The sequence below is a fragment of the Lutra lutra genome, chromosome 18, assembly GCF_902655055.1.
Source record: "Lutra lutra chromosome 18, mLutLut1.2, whole genome shotgun sequence".
Classification (NCBI taxonomy): Eukaryota; Metazoa; Chordata; class Mammalia; order Carnivora; family Mustelidae; genus Lutra; species Lutra lutra.
In genome coordinates, this window is record NC_062295.1 from 25972648 (window position 1) to 25991513 (window position 18866).

General features: G+C 50.6%; 1 protein-coding gene across 2 annotated transcripts in view; it reads left to right on the forward strand.

Annotated features, from left to right (window-relative positions):
* Positions 1-18866, forward strand: part of CALN1 (calneuron 1) — a 500110-nt gene that overhangs the window by 137396 nt on the left and 343848 nt on the right. For both annotated transcript variants that reach the window (XM_047714580.1, XM_047714579.1), the window contains exon 2: positions 7498-7622. In XM_047714580.1, the coding sequence (XP_047570536.1) occupies positions 7505-7622 (118 nt within the window). In that variant the 5' untranslated portion in view covers positions 7498-7504. The remainder of the gene's footprint in view (positions 1-7497; positions 7623-18866) is intronic.

Sequence of the window (18866 nt, forward strand, 5' to 3'; positions counted from 1 at the left end):
TGGGAGTGGTGTGCTGGTATACCATGGCACATCTCTTTCCAAGCCCACGTTCAGTGACCTCATGTTGACAGCAGGGAGCTGGCTATTTGTTGTAGGAGTATATATACCATGGAAATGGGAAAATACTATAAATCAAGACTTCAGAATTTTTATTTTAATTCCAGTCTACTCAACACACTCCATGAGTGTAGGCTGCACTTAGCTCCTTGCTTCTAGAGAACTGAATATGGTGAAAGTGATGACTTGTGATTTTCAAGACCAAGTCTTCTTGGAGGAGGTCTTCCCCTCCTGCCTCTTGGATCACTCGTTGGGGGGGAGCCAGCTACCCTGTCCTAAGCGCACTTGAGCAGCCCTATGGCAGGGACCACAAGGATGTGATAATTTCCGTGAAGAGCTGTTGGAACCATCTGGGAAGTGGATTCTCCAGACCATGTGACGCCTTCTGACGGTGGTAGCACCAGTGAGTGTCTTGACTGCAAACTCACGAGATCTGAGCCAGAACCACCCAGCCACACGACTCTTGATTCCTGACCCACGGAATGTGTGAGATAGTACCTACGTCCTGTTCCAAGCCACTGACTTCAGGGGTAACTTGTTTTGTAGCCATAGAAAATGAATTCCGCCACTTTGGAGAGCAGTTTGGCGAAACTGTGTAATATTTTATTGAGGTATGTAGGCTGGAGACATGCCTACGAATATACACAAAGAGACACACATGACAATATTCTTTGTAGCACACTTTTTGAAAAAGATTTATTTACGGGACACCTGGGTGGCTCAGTTGGTGAATCGTCTGCCTTCAGCACAGGTCATGATCCCGGGGTCCAGGGATCGAGTCCCCCATGGGGGGTCCCTGCTCAGTGGGGAGCCTGCTTCTCCCTCTCCCTATGCTGCTCCCTCTGCTTGTGCTGTCTTGCTTTCTCTCAGATAAATAAATAAACTCTTTTTAAAAAATTTTTGAAAAAGGACTTATTTATTTTTTTTAGAGGGGGAGAGACTCTCACGCAGACTCCGAGCCTCACCTGGGGCTTGAGCTCAGCATCTTGAGATCAGGACCTGAGCTGAGACCAAGAGGTGCCACCCTTAACCAACTATGCCACCCTGGGGCCCCGCATGCTTTTTTTTTTTTTTTTTAAGCATTATTTATTTAAATCTCTAGACGGAATGTGGGACTTGAACTTGACCCCGAGATCAAGTGTCACAGCTCTTCTGACCCAGCCTACTGGGCACACCCGTTACAGCCTAGTTTTATGTCCCCTAGATAATGAATAAATAAATTGTAATATATTTATACAGTGGAAAACTGTGGAGCCTTTAAAAGTAAATCAGGTGTATGCATATGGATTTGGATAAATCCCTAAAATTTCACACAGAGTGAAGTGTGCAAGTTGTAACAGCATATGTGTGATGTGATATTATTTATGTACATTTAAAGATAGACACAGCACTATTCTAATACATTCAATACGGTTACCCCCCGATGTAGGAACATTTAAAACAAGAATGGGGAGGGTGCATTTCACATTGGAGGAATATCAATGTCCTGTATTATTTCTGTTAAAGAAAAATTTGCACCAAATAAGGTAAAATATTAGCGTGTATTTGATCCGAGTGGGGGGTCTGTGCATGCATTCTGGTATTTGCTGAGTTTTCTGTTTGCTGGAAGCACGCCCATTGCCATGAGTGTAGGTGTCCGTTCTGGTATTTTGGAGGTTCCTTCTTTGCTTTGCAAGGTCTCAGCATCCCGCCTTGTCGTCTTGGTGTGGTGCCTCCTTGCCTTCCTGCGGTGGTTCCTACTGGATCTCCGTTCTCATGTCACGCACACACCCTGCCTTCTTGTTTGCAAGGACACGAGCAGGAACCTGCATCGTCTTCCTGCCTGTATCGTCACCACTGTTGACGGCCTGTTCTTTGCTCTTGCAAATGCTTCCTCCTCAAATGTTGGGGAACTTTTTACAGACCCCCACGCTGGTGTGTTCTGCTTACTCACTCCTGCCTGGTTTGAGCTGGTGCCTGTTGGCCTGCCCCTGCAGGAGCTTCACAAGGGAGCACCGTCGTCATTCAAGAGCTTGGGCAAATGCCTGGCGGGTGTCTGGTGAGCGTTCCTGCGCGGCATCTTTGCTGGGGGAAGATGGGCCCTTCTTGTCTCCCCATAACTTCACTCTTGGACTACGAGGAGGAGGCGCACATTTCTGGGGGGTTTGAGATACTCTGTAGTTCTTCCTTAATGGAAAGTAAGACCTGAAAAACCAGAGTGCACGGAGGTCTTTGCTTCTAGGGTCCTTCTCACCCGTACTGGTGCCTCCGGGAATTTCCCGTCTCAGGTGATCCCTGAGTGCCTGGAGGAAGGGGTACTAAGGACAGTGGGGATTTGAAACTGCTGCTTTTCAAAAGCGCTTCCCACAGAGTCTGACGGGGATAGCCCGAGGTTGTGGTTGGCCATTCAGATAGAAAAGAAAGAGGGTAGATAAAAAATCTTCCCCGTTTACCACCTGACTTTGTTATTTGGTCTCTCAATTCAAAATGTGGGTGGCCGCTGGTTGTCATTCTGATCCTAACTGGGCTGACTTTCTGGAAACTTATGCCACACCATGGCCTTGGTGCTATGGGGAGTATCGTTGCTTTTGTGTGCCTTCACAGGTATTTTTAGGGGAATTTGGCAAAGGCCCTGTTGGGGCTGGCTCGGTTCTCTTTGATGCAAGTTCCATGTTGCCCCTCTTTCTCACGTCTGGTGATTAGAGGACGGGAACCTCCGTGAAGTCTGCAGTAGATTCTAGGCGCGGTCTGGGTTCCTGCAGAGCAGAAAAACTTCTACCAAGGTCTTGTACCTCCTTTCCAGAGTCCATCAAAAACTTCTAAAAAACCTTAAGTTATTTGAAAAAGTTTCAGACACAAGTTCATGCATTTCTCTAGATTAGCCCTCTCAGCGGTCGATGACCAGAAACATACACGGCCTAAATGAAGGACTTTGGAGCAGCGCGTCTCAAACTGTTGTGGGGAAGGATTAGTTGAAGCCTGAAGTCAGCTGGTCACACACTTGGGCGTTGGGACAACGCTATAAACTGCCATAAAACTTTCTATGCTTTCTTTCAAATCCTGTCCTTATCTCACTGCAGACCAGCTGGAAGCAGGTTCCCTGGCCATGGTCCACGGACCACACTTGGAGGAGCATTGTTTAGAGGCTCAGCAAAGGACATTTTGGGTCGGTATCTGTCCAGAATAATAGTGTCAGCCTGCAGCAGTGTGCCTGAGTCCTAGCTCTTGTAGACAAAAGAAAAAGGAAGGTGTATTAGTCTGGGTTCTCCAGAGAAAGTAACCACTAGGATGTGAAGAGAGAGACTTATTGTAAGGGATTGGCTCCCACCATTGGGGAGGCTGAGAGGTCCCAGGACCTGCGGCTGGAAGCCGGGGACCCGCGAGAGCCAAGGGCGCGAGCTCTAGGCAGAGTCTGAGTCCGAAGGCGGGAGAAGATGGGGTCCCAGCCTAGCGGTCAGGCCAGAGGAGGAATTCTCCCTTGGCTTCTTTGTTCTCTTCTGGCCTCCCCTGGCCCAGATGGGACCCACCCACCATAGGGGAGCATTGGCTTTCCTCCGGATTCTGATTCGAATGTTACATGTTTAAGTAAATATGGGGGCGCCCGGTGGCCCAGTGGAGCAGACGGGAAATGAAGTGTCAGGAGGGTCATTGGGACAACGATGAGTGGCTTCTTCTGTTTATGACTCTGCCGGTGACCCGTTCCCTGACCCTAAGAACGTTTGTTTATTTGTGTATTATCTTGAATGTAACTTCTGGTATAGTCAGTCTATGGTGTTTTTTGGTTTCCGGTGTCCGATATTCAACAACTGTCCACGGCCCTCGGTGCTCACCACGATAAGGTGCTCCTGGGGTGTCGGGTGGCTCAGCGGGTTCCGTTTCGGCTCAGCCGTGATCTCAGGATTGAGCCCCACATCGGGCTCAGTGTGGAACCTGCTTTAAGATTCTCTCCTCTCCCTCTGCCCCTTCCAGGCCCCCACCGGACCCACGCTCGCTTGCTCTCTCTCTCAAAAAAAAAAATTAAATTAAAAAAAAAAAAAGGTACGCATGCTCTCAATCCCCTTCACCTGTTTCACACACCCCCTCCCGCCCTCCCCACCGCACCTTTCTGTTTCAGACTCTTGATACGTGGTCTTTGAGGTGACCGTGAAGCGGCCTCCCTGGTGTCCGGGACACACTCCTCTTCAGTTCTGGTGCCTTCCGTGCAAAGAGCTCCTTCCTCCTGAGGGAGCGAGCTGCCTGCGGACAGCATGTGGCCCTGGGACCCCTGGGCTCTGCTGCTCAGACACCAGCTCCCTCCGCACCGTGGTGCCCCGTGCCTTCTGCCAGGTCCTTCCTGACCTCCTCTTAATGACCCAGTGTGTTCTGGGACACCTGAGGGGCTCAGTCGATCACATATCTGACTTCGGCTCAGGTTATAATCCGGGAGTCCTGGAATCGAGCCCCAGGCCAGGCTCTGCACCGAGGGGAGTCTGCTTGTCTGTCTCCCTCTGTCCTCTGCCCCTATATGCCCCCTCAGGCTCTCTGTCAAATAAATAAATAAAATTCTTTTTTTTAACTTTTTTTAAAAAAGATTTTATTTGTTTGAGAGAGAGAGAAAGTGAGAGATCACAGAGCGAGAGGGAGAACCAGACTCCCCGCTGAGCAGAGAGCCCGATGCGGGGCTTGATCCGAGGACCTTGAGACCATGACCTGAGCCGAAGGCAGAGGCTTCACCCACTGAGCCATCCAGGCGCCCCTGTTCTCCCCTTTCTTGAACGAGACTTCATTTGTCCATACGTGTGGCTCTCTTGAGTCTCCCACTAGACAGGGGCATTTTGGTGCAGACTGAATGCACTGATTTGGTCCGAAGCCTTTTCCAGAAGCAGATTATGCAGCTGTGTCTAGGGGGACTCAGTGGCGGCCAGTTTTCTCTGCAGAGTCCTGGACATTTACTCCGTGACTGAACTGGGCCGTGGCTTGGATATGTTCCATCGAGTATAACCTTGTTACCGTGGCCGTAAAAATTCATGGGGCGCCTTGGGAGCATCAGACCCCCAGGTGAGAGGTCAGCAATGGGAAGGCGGTTGTGAAACGGGAGGAGAAACTGTCATGAAGAGCCGTGACCAGGATGGGGACGCTCTCTGCCCGTGGGCTGACCTCATGGGGTGGCGGGGGGGAGGGGGGGCTTCTCCCCAGGTGGTGAAAGGAGGGTCTTCCCAGTTTATATGACTGAAACAGTGTTTAAAAGAACAGCCGATGAGGCCAACAGGGTCCTGTGGCCGGTGCTGGGAGGGAAGCCCAAGCCGCACAGGAAGCCTCCCGCCGTGTTCTGAGCAAACACAGCACAGGCCCCCAGATCAGGACCGGCCCTGGGGAGGGGAGGCCGTCCTGACTCATACACCCGAGTCTCACTTTGAAACACGTTTGTCCTGAAATGAAGTCGGCGAAAAGACGAGATGGTAATTGAACTGTTTGTCCGGAGACAGATTCTCATGTTCTCTTTGACGTGTAAAGATCGATGCAGCCGGGAGGGGGAGTCTGACGTAATGAGCCTAAGACATTCCTCGAGTCACGGATCGGCGCCGTCGTGCTGCGTAACAGACACCCCGGGTTTGTGACGGGCCCATCGATGTCCGTCTCGTTCCCCGCGGAGGGGCAAGCGCAGTTTGGAGCCCGACGGCTGGCTCTTGCCTCCGCCACGTGTCTGTTTTACTTTTGGGGCCCAGAACCTTCGTGAGAGACGTCCCAGTTCTGATGAGTGGACAGCACCTTTGACAGAGACGTCAGGAAGTGTGGCCTATTTTTTAGGAAGGTAATAAATTCACTTTAGACATCTCGAGATTGAAATGAGAGTGTAACGTCCGGGGGAGACGTCGGGGCGTGGCTGAGGCTGCTCGAGAGGCTGGTGCTCCGGAACCGGGTCCTCCACGACGGGTTCGTGTTCCGGATCAGGCCCCGCACGTTGAGGAGCCTCGCGGGTCGGTGTATACGTCAGCGGCTCCCAGCCCAAGTAGGGACATGCCGGTGTGTGACTAGGTTAGAGGGAGAGAGGCCAGGTGGGTCCTGCAGGCCTTGTCATGTGGTGCTGTCCCAGGGAAAAGAAGGCAGAGCCTCCCCCTGCCACCCCACCCCCTTGGTGCCTGTTGACTCCAACATCCCAGGATTAGGACAGTTGCTGTCATGAGGGTGGTTGGAGGGACAGCGAGGGGTGCGTGTCCTGAACGGTCGTCCTTGGGGACCGGCTGTCTTCCCATGATTTACACCTTGTCAGTCGGCCGTGCCCCGAGGGGCCTTCAGCTCCCCCAACTCTCCCTACAGATGCAAACTTGAGTAAGAAACAGTGCTCTGCAGGTGACTTCTGTGGGGGAATGAGCATAGGGGGAGAGCGCTCAGGGGTCATTCTCTCCCACAGAACCCTGGCAGGGAGGCCCTCACCTCTGCTTGAATGTCCCGGGTAATGAATGTCCCATACCTCCTGCCTGTTCCCTCAATCCACACAAAGCTTGGTCTGTCCGCTTAGCCCCCTTGGTAGACAGGGAAGCAGAACACATTTGCTGACGTGCCCAGCAGCTCATGCACTGCCAGGAGAGTCGTGTGCTCTCTGCTCAGAAGCAGCCCAGCTCTCTAACCGCCCCGTCTTGGGTCTTCTGCACTCGCTCTTCCCACGTCCTTACCAACTCTCTTTCCTCCCTCTCGCCTTAACCTACTTGGCCCCGTGGGAACCCTTAAGCTCTAGGGCCAGGGCCGGGCAGGGATGCTGTGTCTGGAGGGTTTGCTGGTCTGGCCTCAGGGATGCTTTGATTCTCCGGGAGGCTGCTGGGAGCTGCTTTGCTGTGGGACACCGGAGGTGCTGCCCGCCTTTGCCGCCGGCGGTGAGCGTCTCGGGGGCCGGGGGTGCTTCGAAGCCGCGCTGGCTGCAGGTGTGTGCACCCCGGCCAGGCCTGGGGGCCGCTTCCCCGAGGTGCAGAAGGCCGTCCGTGCATTTACATAGGGCCTGCCACTTCCTGCCTGGTTCGAGGGCTGTGTGAGTGGATTGTCCGCGCTCCCTGGGAAGAGTGGACCGGTTGCATCACAGCTGGGAGGCCCAGTCCCTGGGGAGCCCGACGGTCCTGGGATGTGCATTCCCGATGAGTACCTACAAGAGAGTTTGTTGGGCTGGGGAAAGGGGGAGAGGATTCCTTTTCACCTGGAAAGGCCTGGCAGGTGACGTGGGGTCCCACAGTCTGCGAGATTCATGGTGAAATCGGCAAAAATGCAGCGAGGTGTAAAGCAAAGAAAGCGCTAGAACCTGAGATCGTCTGGGGGACGGTTCAGACCTCGAGGACCCTGCATTCCCTCCTTCCCCTCTAGAAGTGGGATTGTCATGTTAAAAAGGACACTGGCCATCTGGAACCCAGGGTGGCTCTCTGAGGAAGGAAAGAAGGAATGAAGGAATGAATGACGATCTCTTTCTCTCCCCACTCCCGCTTCTCTTGTGAACAGGGAAAAGATGCCTTTCCACCACGTGACCGCCGGCTTGCTGTACAAGGGGAATTACCTCAACCGCTCTCTCTCCGCTGGCAGCGACAGCGAGCAGCTCGCAAACATCTCCGTGGAGGAGCTGGACGGTAAGGGGCCCGCCCTGTCGGGGAGGCCAGCCGCCCCCGGGGAGGCACTGGAGGCTGCTGTCACTTGGAAATGAAAGTGCCAGGCGCTGGCCACCTGTTGTGGCCAAGTCTAAGTCTGGTGTGAAGGGGAGGAGCTCAGGGACAGATTTCGCCCCAGTGACGACTTTGTGCGGGACGGAGCCGCTAGCCTGAAAACCCTCTGGTGGATATTCTGGTTTCTTTGTAAACTGACCTTGGGGATGGCCCTCAACTCCCAAAATGTGTTTTCTAGTCGATGGAGTCTTGATCACCCACGGCGTGTCCTGTTTCCACACTGTCGTTTCTGTGGGGTCCAGCTGTAGGGGAGCTTGACGTGGGGCCCCGGTGCTCCGAATCCCGCCCAGATCGGAAGCATCTGGAAGCCGCGTCTAGTTGGGAATGCACAGCCATTATTTTAATTACCTCTGTTCCTTTGTAACACAGCGTGGCCCTGGTGTGCGGGGCAGGGGTAGGGATGAGAACAAACCCGGGCACACCGCGGCTGTGTTCCTCCTGGGACACCGCCCTGCTGTAGCCTCACTGGTCAGCCAAGCCCCTGATTAAACAGTCACATTAAAACGAGGAACAAGGGATTTATTTCTTCCGGGATAGAGAATTAGGTTGACTCAGCCAGATGTTTGCTGGGAGCCCCGTCTGCTGAGCTCCAGCCAGAAGCTGTTTTCCCTCGTGTCCTGGAACGCTGTACTCCTTGAGACACCATGTGAAAGCCTGAGGCCGAAACTGGCTTTTCTAAAACGGAGAAGTCAGAGTTACCCCGGACGGCCCACATACTGGCTTTCAAGGGGAATGGTCTGACCAGCGTGTGTCTCTGGGCACGGGTGGGAGCCACAGGGCCGTGACGCCCAAGAAGAAGGTGGGGAAAGTCAGCTCTGGGCCGGCGAAGCCACACTTGCTGCTGAGTTGGCAGGACTTAAGGAAAGTGGGGGATGGGGTCATCTGGTAGCTTTTCCTGGTCCTGTGGGGTTTGCTTGCTTATCTAGAAGACTGGCTTGTTCACAGGCGCCAGCGGGAGAGCCCCAGAGGCTGGAGGGCGGGTCCACAGGGGAGGCCTGGGGTGGGGGAAGCAGGAGCCAAGCGGCAGAGCCTGGCCCTTGGGGCCTGCAGCTGCTCACCGCAGTCCGGACAGAGGCAGGTGGCAGGAGAGGAGAGCCGGACCCTCGGATCTCCTGGCCTTCCGCTGGCCAGAGGACATTGAGATGCAGGACCCGAAGCAGGTGGTAGAGCGCTGGCTGCCTCCAAAGGGAGGTGACCATCAGGAAGACTGCGGCTCTGCGGGTGTGTGGGGCGGGGCCCAGGCCCCCCAGCTCCCCGGGCGGTCCCTCTCCTAGGAAGGATCAGGGAAGTGGTGTGTTGATTTGGGGGTGGGTTTGCACTTGTGTTTCCTTGAATAGGTCCCTGGGCTTTGTCACCAGTGGGAGGGACTAGAAGCCTCGCCAAGCAGAGGCCATGAGGACACGGAGCAGAGGCCATGAGCACGGGCCAGGAAGTCCCCAGTTAGGAAAACTCTCAAAGAGGCTGACGTTACTAACCCGGGAAGTTCGGAGATCACCCGCCGCTTTCCCAGGTCCTGGCTTTCCTTTTCCCTGCCTCTTCCCTCTCAGCTTGGGCATGGATCATCAAGAGATGACTTCTCAGAGCGTCGGCTTTTTTCTCTGTGAAATCTCGGCCCTGGCCAGGGCGTGCCACTGGCTGGATTTTGTCCCCCCAGGGTGCCCGGCGGAACCTCCCTCCGTGGACTTGGGCGAGCTGCCGCGCGGGGCCGAAAGGTGCCTTGTCAGCGGGCGGGAGAAGAGCGGGGGAGACTCTGCAGCCCTCAAGCCTAGGTGGGCCGGCTGAGCCGTGCGGGGCCTGCAGGGTCACCCGTGGAGTCCGGCCTGGTGTTCCGGCCGGAGCCGCTACTGAAGACGCCGTGTGTCCTTCGGGAGGGTGATCGAGGTTCTCAGCTCGGAGAAGGGCCGTTGATTTTCCGATGGAAGATTCCTCCTACTTACTTACTTTGGGCCAAGGTGAACCCTGAGTTCTGACTGTCCACGCTCCATGAGGCGCGTCCTGGGGCTCTGGGCAGGGCCGTGCGTGGCCGCTGGGCTCAGAGCAGGCAGGCGGGTCTGCAAACCAGCCGCAGGTTGTGCTGGTGCAGGCGAGCGTCCAAGGTTTGCCCGTTTGCTGTTCCCTGGGACAAGCTGAGCCCGGAGGCCCTACCCCTCGCAGCCACTCATCTGTGCTCAGAGGACGCGTGGTGTGGGACAGGGGGTTCATGTGTCGGACGCTGACAGACATCAGAGCCCCCTCCGTGGCCCGTTAGCTGGGCACCATCTTTCCTCATCACACCCGCTCCCCGCCCCGCTGTGGCTGGCTGCGGCCCCCTGTGCGGATGGCCACACGGACGGATCCCCGGCCCCCAGCTAGTGTTAATCTCCAGGGTAAATGCCCCTTTCCTTCTGTGGAAGGACCACGCTTGCCCAGTGCATGAGCCGTTACCCTCCCAGAACCGGCGTGGAAAGAGCCACTCACCACGCAGGCTGCCTCCGGCTGACACTACTCTGCGAAGTCTCCGTTTCTTCTCTTCAAACACAGCCCGGGAGGAAGTTACACAGAGTGGCATCGAGTTGGCCAGATTAGCGTCAGGAAGCTCCCGACAAGCTCAGCAGGGGTGAATTGGTAGAGACACTCATTCATTCATTCATTCATATTTATTCATTTGTCCATTCTGTGCATCATTCATTACAGGAGCGTTTACCCAGATGCTTTCCGGGTGGAGGAGGAAATAAAGAAGCATCGTGTTCCCTGTCCGTTCCCCAGGGCATCTGCAGTCTGCCCCGAGCGTTTCTTTATCTACAACCTTTGTTAGCAGGATCGCGTACTACTAAGGGTGCATCATGTGGAGTCTTACTAGACGTGCGAATTATAATTGTGTAAAGGCCGTTTTCTTAATGCTCTGTTGAGTCATCTTGTGATGTTATCGTAACCTTAAAATTTGCCCCCATCTCGGGTTCGTCCGTTTTCACTCATACACAGCGTGAATGTCCACAGTCTACATCCGTCCCGTGAAGGACCGACGTTTGGGTCTCCAGTCTGGGACTGTTAGGATGTAATCTAGTCATTCCCACTCTGTTATGTCTACGACGTTGGGGTCCGCCGTCCTCACAGGATCCCTCTAGGAAATGTCTGCGTGTGGGCATGTCATGCCTTCCCTGCTAACCCTACGTCTTCATTCTGCTTTCCGCATCACGTGTCTCTTCTCCCATCGTTCTAGTGTTCGTTCTCGAGTTTGCCTCCGACGTCAGTGATTTACTGGGGCTACAGTCATTTTAACTGTTTTTTTTTTTTTTTTATTACTGCCTTTAGAGCATATTTTCATTATGGATGAACATTTTAGTTTCTTGGAAGCCTGGTTTTATATTAGTAGTCTTCCTTCCTTTTTAAAACACTTTTTGGTCAAAATAGCATATGGAAAAGTATTAATGTGCAGTTAGTAACATTCTTGAGTGTGAACGCTCACGTAACCATCATCCAGGTTAAGGACAGTTGTGTTACCAGCCCCCGGGAGCACCCCAAGGCCCTTTCCAGGGCCTCTGCCTCAGAGACGACCACCCACCCCCTTAGCTCACTCTCACTGTTTCATGGTGTTTGTGTTTCCCTTCAGCTCAGGGTGGGGGTGAGAGTGTGGGGGGGTCATGCCATATCTATTGCTTGGTTCTCAGCCTTTTTTCTTTAACATGTTTGCAAGACTCGGCCATGCTATTGAGGGTAGCTGAAGTGGACTCGTTTTCATTAATGGACAGTATCTGGTCGTATGTAAATATGCCACCATTCATTTATCTGTGCTATTTCTCAGTGGGTGTTTGGGTTGTTTTCAGTTTGCAGCTATTAGGATATAATCTCACCGTGCCCCTCTCTGTTGGGCTAAGTCTTAGGATGTGTTTTCCTCATGGTTCTGTCTTCCTGCTTTACTGGCGCCATATTGTTTTTATTCTCTCTCAGCTCTTTGCTCTACTGAGGCCAACTTGGACACAATTTATGAGCATCTCTTCTGTTTCTTGTCGTAATGTATAGAGATACACATATAGAAAGCCTTTCCCCCCAAGGCTTCTAGCTGATGCTACCTTTATTTTGAATTAGAAGGTGTTTTCTGTGGTCCCTTTTGCCTTGTTCTGCTCTGGTTTGTGACTCAATATAAGTTCTTTGCAGGCCCAGAATCTGTGGGCGCACAGGGTTTGTAAAGAATCTTTAGCTTCTGTGTTCTACCTTTGCTTTTTCTTGGACTGCGATAATTTCCCCTTTGTCAGCCCCAGCTGCAGGGTCCCGTTTCTAGAAGACGCTGATCTAGTCCATGGCTGCTGAGTGGAAGTTAGATCTTGATGGCCCTGCTGTTGGGTTTGCTCCCTGTGCCGTAGAATTCTGTCAGTCCTTTGTTTTCCTTTCTCTTGCTCTTGTCCTGTTCCCAGACTAGGAGCATGTAGCATTCAGAGACCCAGGTATCCCCTGGTTCTCATCTTGCTGGGGAGTAATCTGGGATGGAACACAGCACCCCATGGCTCTGGGTGCTCCCAGAAAGGAGGTTCCCCAAATGAGCTTGGAAAAGGGGTGCTGCTGGGCTGGGTTTGGATTGGCTTGGAGAACTTGCTATGAGATAGGGAGTGACAGCTTGATTTGCTGGTCAGTTAGCTTCTGGGTCCCTGGAAGGGGCAAACAACGGTGTTGAGTCAATATCTTCCTGCCCTAAGTACCACCACAGTTCCCAGGACGGGTGGAAATTATGTTTCTCCAGTTTCGTTGGTGTTGCCAATCATGAAAATTCTCCTCGAACTTTGACATGTATATGCATCTCAAAATTGCTATTTCTGGTGAGCTGCTCATAGGTACATTTCTGGGGGCATTTTAATTTGAGCTTTGGGAATAGATGTATGAGTCCACCACCCTTTTATCATGAAGCCCTGTTTCAGTAGTTGGTTGACTTGCTTTAGATTATTCTAGAATCAGTGCATCAGCACAGCACGGTTTCCTCAATGACCCCTTGCTTACATAATCCAGTGGACTCTGTTTTTTGGAGAAATCGGTTTGTCCTGGACTTTCTGCAGCATCTGGCAGCGTGCTCACGCGCTTGGTTTTGGAGTTTGTCCCTGCTTTGGCGTCCATGTCACTAGCTGGTTCTCCTCCTTCCTTTTTTCTACCTCTTCGTCATTCCCACTGTTCCCTTGTGTGTCCCTCCTCTTCCACCTACTGCTCACACACTGTTGTGTCCTGGGGTGGTTTTTTGTTGTTGTCCTCATGGACATCCACGTGCTGATTGCCTCAAGATAGATGTCTTCAATCCTTGCCTCCCTCCTGAATTTTTGATCTGCTGCCTCTAGTCCTGTGTAGATCTCTCCCAAGTTCTTTAAGCTCCAAAGACCCAAAGCTGAATGGATTTTCTTTTTTCTCTGAAACTGCCTCTCCTCTGGAATTTTCCGCAGGAAGTTACATCACATGATGTACCCAATCAGGCACAATAGTAGTTTGGGAGTTCTCTTTGGTTCCTCTTTTTCTGCTCACTCCCCACATATAATTGGCAAAGTCTCGCAGATCTCAACTTCTCTCAACTTATCTTGAAACTATTCCTTCCTCTCTGACCACATTGCCGTTGTCTTGGGCCAGGTCCCCATGCCCTGGCTGCTGTTCCCCGGAGTTGATCTCTTTGTGCCTCATCTACGATTTCACTCATGAAATCAGTCCCTTTCCATTTCACTGGAGGGATGCTTCTCAGATACACACTTGATTAGCTTAGCCCACTTGATTAGCTTAGCCCACTGCTTAAAACTATTTTCTTCTTGGCCTGCTAATATGTGAGTATATATTTTCAATATCTCTTTCATCTTTAAAAAATTTTCAAATCCACAGAGTTTGGAAAAGCACAGTGAAACACCGTGTACCTTCCTCTAATTGTTAATATTAAAACATTTGCTTTCTTTCTGTTTCCCTTTTTTTCCCAGCATATACACACACACACACACACACACACAGGCATGCATCTAATTTTTTTAGTTCTAGAATTTTAATTAGGTTCTTTTTTATAGTTTTCATTCTTCTGTTGAAATACTCATCTGCTTACTCATTGAAATAATATTTTTCTTTAATTATTTGGACATATTTTCCTATATTTATAATAGCTCTTTAAAGTCTATGTACTTAAATACAGCATCTAGGCTCTAGGCCATCTTGGGGTTGGTTTCTACTGCCTTTTTTTTTTTTATATTAAAAGTTTCCTGTTTCTTTGTGTGCTATTAATACCTGGCTGTCCGCTGACCACTGAGGGTGCTGTGCTCTGGAGACTCTTTGTTCTGTTATCTTTCCCTGAAGAGTGTGAGTTTTGCTCCAGCGGCCTGCTCAATGACTAGCTGACTGCTTCCGGTTGTGTAGGTTTGGTTTTTATGCTTTGTTATGACAGAGCTGTGGAAGTCCCGAGGTGTCCCCCAAGCCTCTCTAACTGGGCAGGGACTCTCCAAACTCTGTCTTCCTTGTGGGTCTTCTCAGGGGCTGGTTTTAGGTTTTGATCATGTGGATCTCAAGGAGGCCTTTGGAGTAGTTTCCTTACTCTCACAATGAGGTCCTTCTAGTGTCTTGGCGTCCACCTGGGGTATTAATCAGGTCTTTCAGACACATAGGACGGCTTCAATTCTAGGATCTGTTTCCTCTTCTCAGCCTCGGAACAGCTGCTTTCTGGTGAGTCTGGTTTAATCTCAGTTTCCCCGGGGGTAGTCCAGCCTCTGGCCAGATGTTCCCAGGAAACCCACATGCAGGCTTCCGGAGCCTTCACTCTGCAGTTTCCTTCTTTCTGCTGCCTTACCCCACACGGCTCTAGTTCCTTCAGCGACCCGGATTCATGAGCCGTGGGTGGGAAATGGTCCCCAGGCAGAGAGCTGGGGTCAAGGCCAGGCTCACCTGGGTCAGTTTCCCTTCTCCCTGCCCTTGAAGTCACCCACTGCCCCTTGTCTACAGCCTGAAAATAGTTGCTTTTGATACCTTGTTGCATTGTTCGGTTGTACCCGGAGGGGAGGGTTGTTCTTACTCCAGTTACTTTGTTGCACAGCAGAAGTCCCTTATTAATAAAATAATTTTATTTTACTTTTTCTATGTGAACCAGTTAAAAGTAATTTTCAACCAGCATAGCACTTGACCCTTTGATAGTTCATTTTTGTTTATAATTCTTAAGTGGCTCTCCATAGCCTACAGCTGGGTGAGCCCGAGGGACACGCTGGGACAAAGCAGAGGAAGTCCCGTGTGGCCTGGACCCTTCCTTTTTGTCTGCTTTCACTCCCTGCTTTATTTCCAGATCGTTCTCTACCGCCTCAAGATCTCTCCTGCTTCTCTGCCTTTGTTCTAGCTGCTTCTGTCTACTGAGACCCATCTTTAAGTTTCATCGTTGTCGTTGTCACCATCAGCACAATCATCACAGCCCAAGTTTCTTGATTGCTTCCTCTGTGTTCAGAATGCTGTAGATGAATCAACACCTTTAATCCTTGCAATAATCCTGGAATGAAGGTATTATTATTAACTCCATTTCTGCAAAGGCGGAAGATTGTGATATAGAGGAATCTGGTCCCAGGTTCCTAGCGAGCGTGTGTTAGAACTGGGATGCCGATGGTCAGCAGGCCTCGGAGCCTATGCTCGTCAACTTGGATGCTACGAGTCCTCCTCTCTGCTAGATGAGACCCTTTGCGCCTTCCCCGCACCCTCATGTCACTATCCTGTATATCACTGCCACCACTGTGACACATGGGTGAGAACTTGCCTGATTAATGAAATGTTCAGTGGGTGGAGAGATATTTTTAAAGCTCTGTGTGAGCCCAGCTGCTGCTCACCGAGAGCAGAGGTGCAGCGCAGCCCAGAAAAGGCTTGCGATGGGCATGATTTCCTGCTCGAAGCAGGCTGGCTCCTGGGCAGTGGGCTCCGAAGGACCCCTCCCCACCTCCACCCATCTGGGCCATCCTTCATTTTCTTGTAAAGAAGGCCCCCATACCTCCCTTCCTTCTTCTTTGTTTTCCTTTCCTCCTCTAGTTCTGCTGGTTGATTTAAAAATCCAAGAGGCACACCCTAATTTGCCTTTTTGGAGACACTTGCCTCTACAGGCTTTCCAAGAGGGGTTTTCAGGAGGCAGAGACATGACTGTCAGGAGAAGAGAAACTCGCAACTCTTATCTGAGAAGGCTGATGGCTCCAAGTTCTCTTCTCCAGGGGAGGTGATAAATAAAGCCTACACAAAGAACCACATCATCCAACGAGAGTGGGAGTGCCAGATACACAGCTCTGCTCGGAGCTGGGAATTAGCTTTACAACCTGGGTCTTTTTATCTATCTCCGTGCCTTCCTCCTGCAGGCTTGACCTGCCTTTGAGCCTGGAGAGGGAAAGAGCCATGAAGCTCTGTCAGCAGAGCCAAGGACGGATTTCTCTGATGACAGCCGCTTCCAAGGGCCCTCTCCTTAAAGGGACATTGGCTTAAGTCTTCTTAGAGTTTCCTGCCTCTTGTTCCAAAAATGCATTTTGATAGCCGTGTCCAAGACAGAAACCCAAGTCCCGACCCTGCCACTTTCACTTTATTCGTTTGTGATTTATATGCTGCCTGCTTCCAAATGTGATCGAGACATCATATGATAAATGAAGAAACAAACTGCAAAGGCTGTCAGAACAGAAATAGAAAATAAAAATCCACATACAAAGAGGAAGAAAAAAACCATGACAGCCCCTTAAACTGATACAGTTACTGTGAATGAGCGTGAAATTCAGCTCCAGGCTTTCAGCGGGTTGGGGCAGGGAGGTAACCCTGTACCTTGTTCCAATGACAGCCTGGAAGGGCCCAGTTGGGAGAAGAGACCTCTCATCTCATTGTATTTTATTTTTTTAAAAAGATTTTATTTATTTATTTGACAGAGAGAGATCACAAGTAGGCAGAGAGGCAGGCAGAGAGAGAGAGAGGGAAGCAGGCTCCCCACCAAGCAGAGAGCCCGATGCGGGGCTCCATCCCAGGACCCTGAGATCATGACCTGAGCCAAAGGCAGAGGCTTAACCCACTGAGCCACCCAGGCGCCCCTCATTTCATTTTAAATAGGAGTCCTTTGGCCCATAAGAAAAATACGCAATATACAAGTATTTTGTATTATTTTAGAGATTTTTTTTCACCTTTGAATTTCTGAGGATCGATCGATCTATCGATCGATTTTTACCTATTTCCTTTAGTAACAGTGGCTTAGGATGGTGGTGATTCTCCGTGAAGGACGAGGAGCTAATTTTAGACTCTCCAGATGCAGAGACGCAAGGACAGATTGTGGTATACAAAGTCTTCCCCCAAGCTGATTCTGTGAACCCCCTCCAGAACGTGTTTCTCTGGTTCCTGGTCCTAAGAGTCCTGCTTGTGATGGCAGGCAGAGGTGATGTCTTGATCTGAAAGTTCAGGAGCCGGCATCATCAGCCTTGACCTTGACGTGAGCTATTTGAGGAACAGGGTTTAGCAGCCGTCCGTGTCTATCATAAAATAACCTGGATGCTCTTTCTGTGGGATCTTCCATCCTCAACGGAAATGCGTCCTAACTCATTGACTAAGGTGACTGAGCCCCACAGCACTTTCCCAGATGACTAAGTAAGTGGACCTGTCCAGTAGAGTTGCTCAGCATTACCATTCCAGATGCCGGAGAGAGTTTGCCAGAACTCATCATTTTGAGGCTGGCTTTGCAGATACCGAGCTCTTTCTCCTGAAGGTAGTTGGATAACAGCAGGTTCAGCTGCTTCCTGGGACTGCTCAGGGACGTGGTATTAGCAATGGGTTCTCCCAGGGATGGCTCCCTGGTCTTCCCTCTTCATAGCGGTATCCAGACCATCTCATCTAAGCACAGCTCCAGATCATTTAAAATCAGGTGCTGATTTTAAATCACAGCTATTTAAAGTACACATTTTCACTACCAAGATGGTCATTTCTACTTTCTCAAAATTTCAAGCCAAAAGAACACTAAATTTACATTGAGACCTGAATTATTCTCTTGCTGTGTAACACATTACTCCAAAAACTGATTTAAAACAAAAAACATTTTTTATTACCAAGTCTCTGTGGATCAGAAATCCAGGCATGGTCTGGCCTGATGGCTTTCAAAAAAACGGTTGCAGTGAGGACTGTCGTCATCTGAAGGTTTGACTGGGGTTGGAGAATCCAATCTCAAGCTCATTCACATGGCTCTTGGCTGGACGCCTCCCTCCATTCCTTCCATGATGTCTTCTCTGTAGGACTCCTTGAGTGACTTCAAAATATGGGATTTGGCTTTTGCTAGAACAAGGGATCATGTTATGACCTTGTCTTGATGTCATGTATTGTCACTCTGTCACATATATTCGTTAGAAGTGAGTCACTAAGGACAGTCTACACTTAGGGTAAGTGGAGTTAACCTCCATCTTTCAAAGGAAGGAGTATCAAAAAATTAGCAGGTGTATTTTAAAATCGCCAAAGACCATATAAATTAGCTTGGAGATGGTTTCTAGCTGTTGAACTGAAAGCTAATGAAATGTTATAGAAAGTTCTAAAATTACACTCAACAATTTCCTTGGCAGTGAAGACGAGAGGACCCAATGGTCATTGCTATAAAAAGAGGAATTAAAGCCCACCTGTTCTTGATCGAGTAGGGTCTGTGAAGTCCCTCAGATCTGGGGTTCTTACACAACACAGATGGTTAGCTCCTCTCCAATGTCATTTCTTCCCTAATAACAGAATTTTTAGCAGAACACACGGATGCTAGATTAAAGACTACATCCCTTAGTCTTCTTCGAGAGCTAGATGTGGCCATATTGGTAAATTCTGGCCAAAGAGATGTTAGCAGAAGTGACATTGGGCAACTTTCACGCATGATGCCTCTTCTTTACCCTTTTTTCCTTCTTATTACCGGAATGAGAACATCATTATCCGGCCCCAGGAAGACAGAGTTTCACCCTTGGTTGATGGAATGCTGAGCCGGAAGGAGCCTGGCTACCTGAGAGTGGAGGAGTAGAGACAAAGCAACTTCTGTCTCATTTTTCTGTCACTCAGAGCTGAACCTAAACCCCCAGAATGAGCAGCTGGGTGACCACAGATGAGTAATGCAGTCTCGAAACCCGTTTTCCAATTTTTAAATCAGTGTTTTACATATAATCCTACTTTTAGGAATCTCCCGCTTACTGTTTTGGAGGAGGAAGTATTGTTGGTAAGGATTGG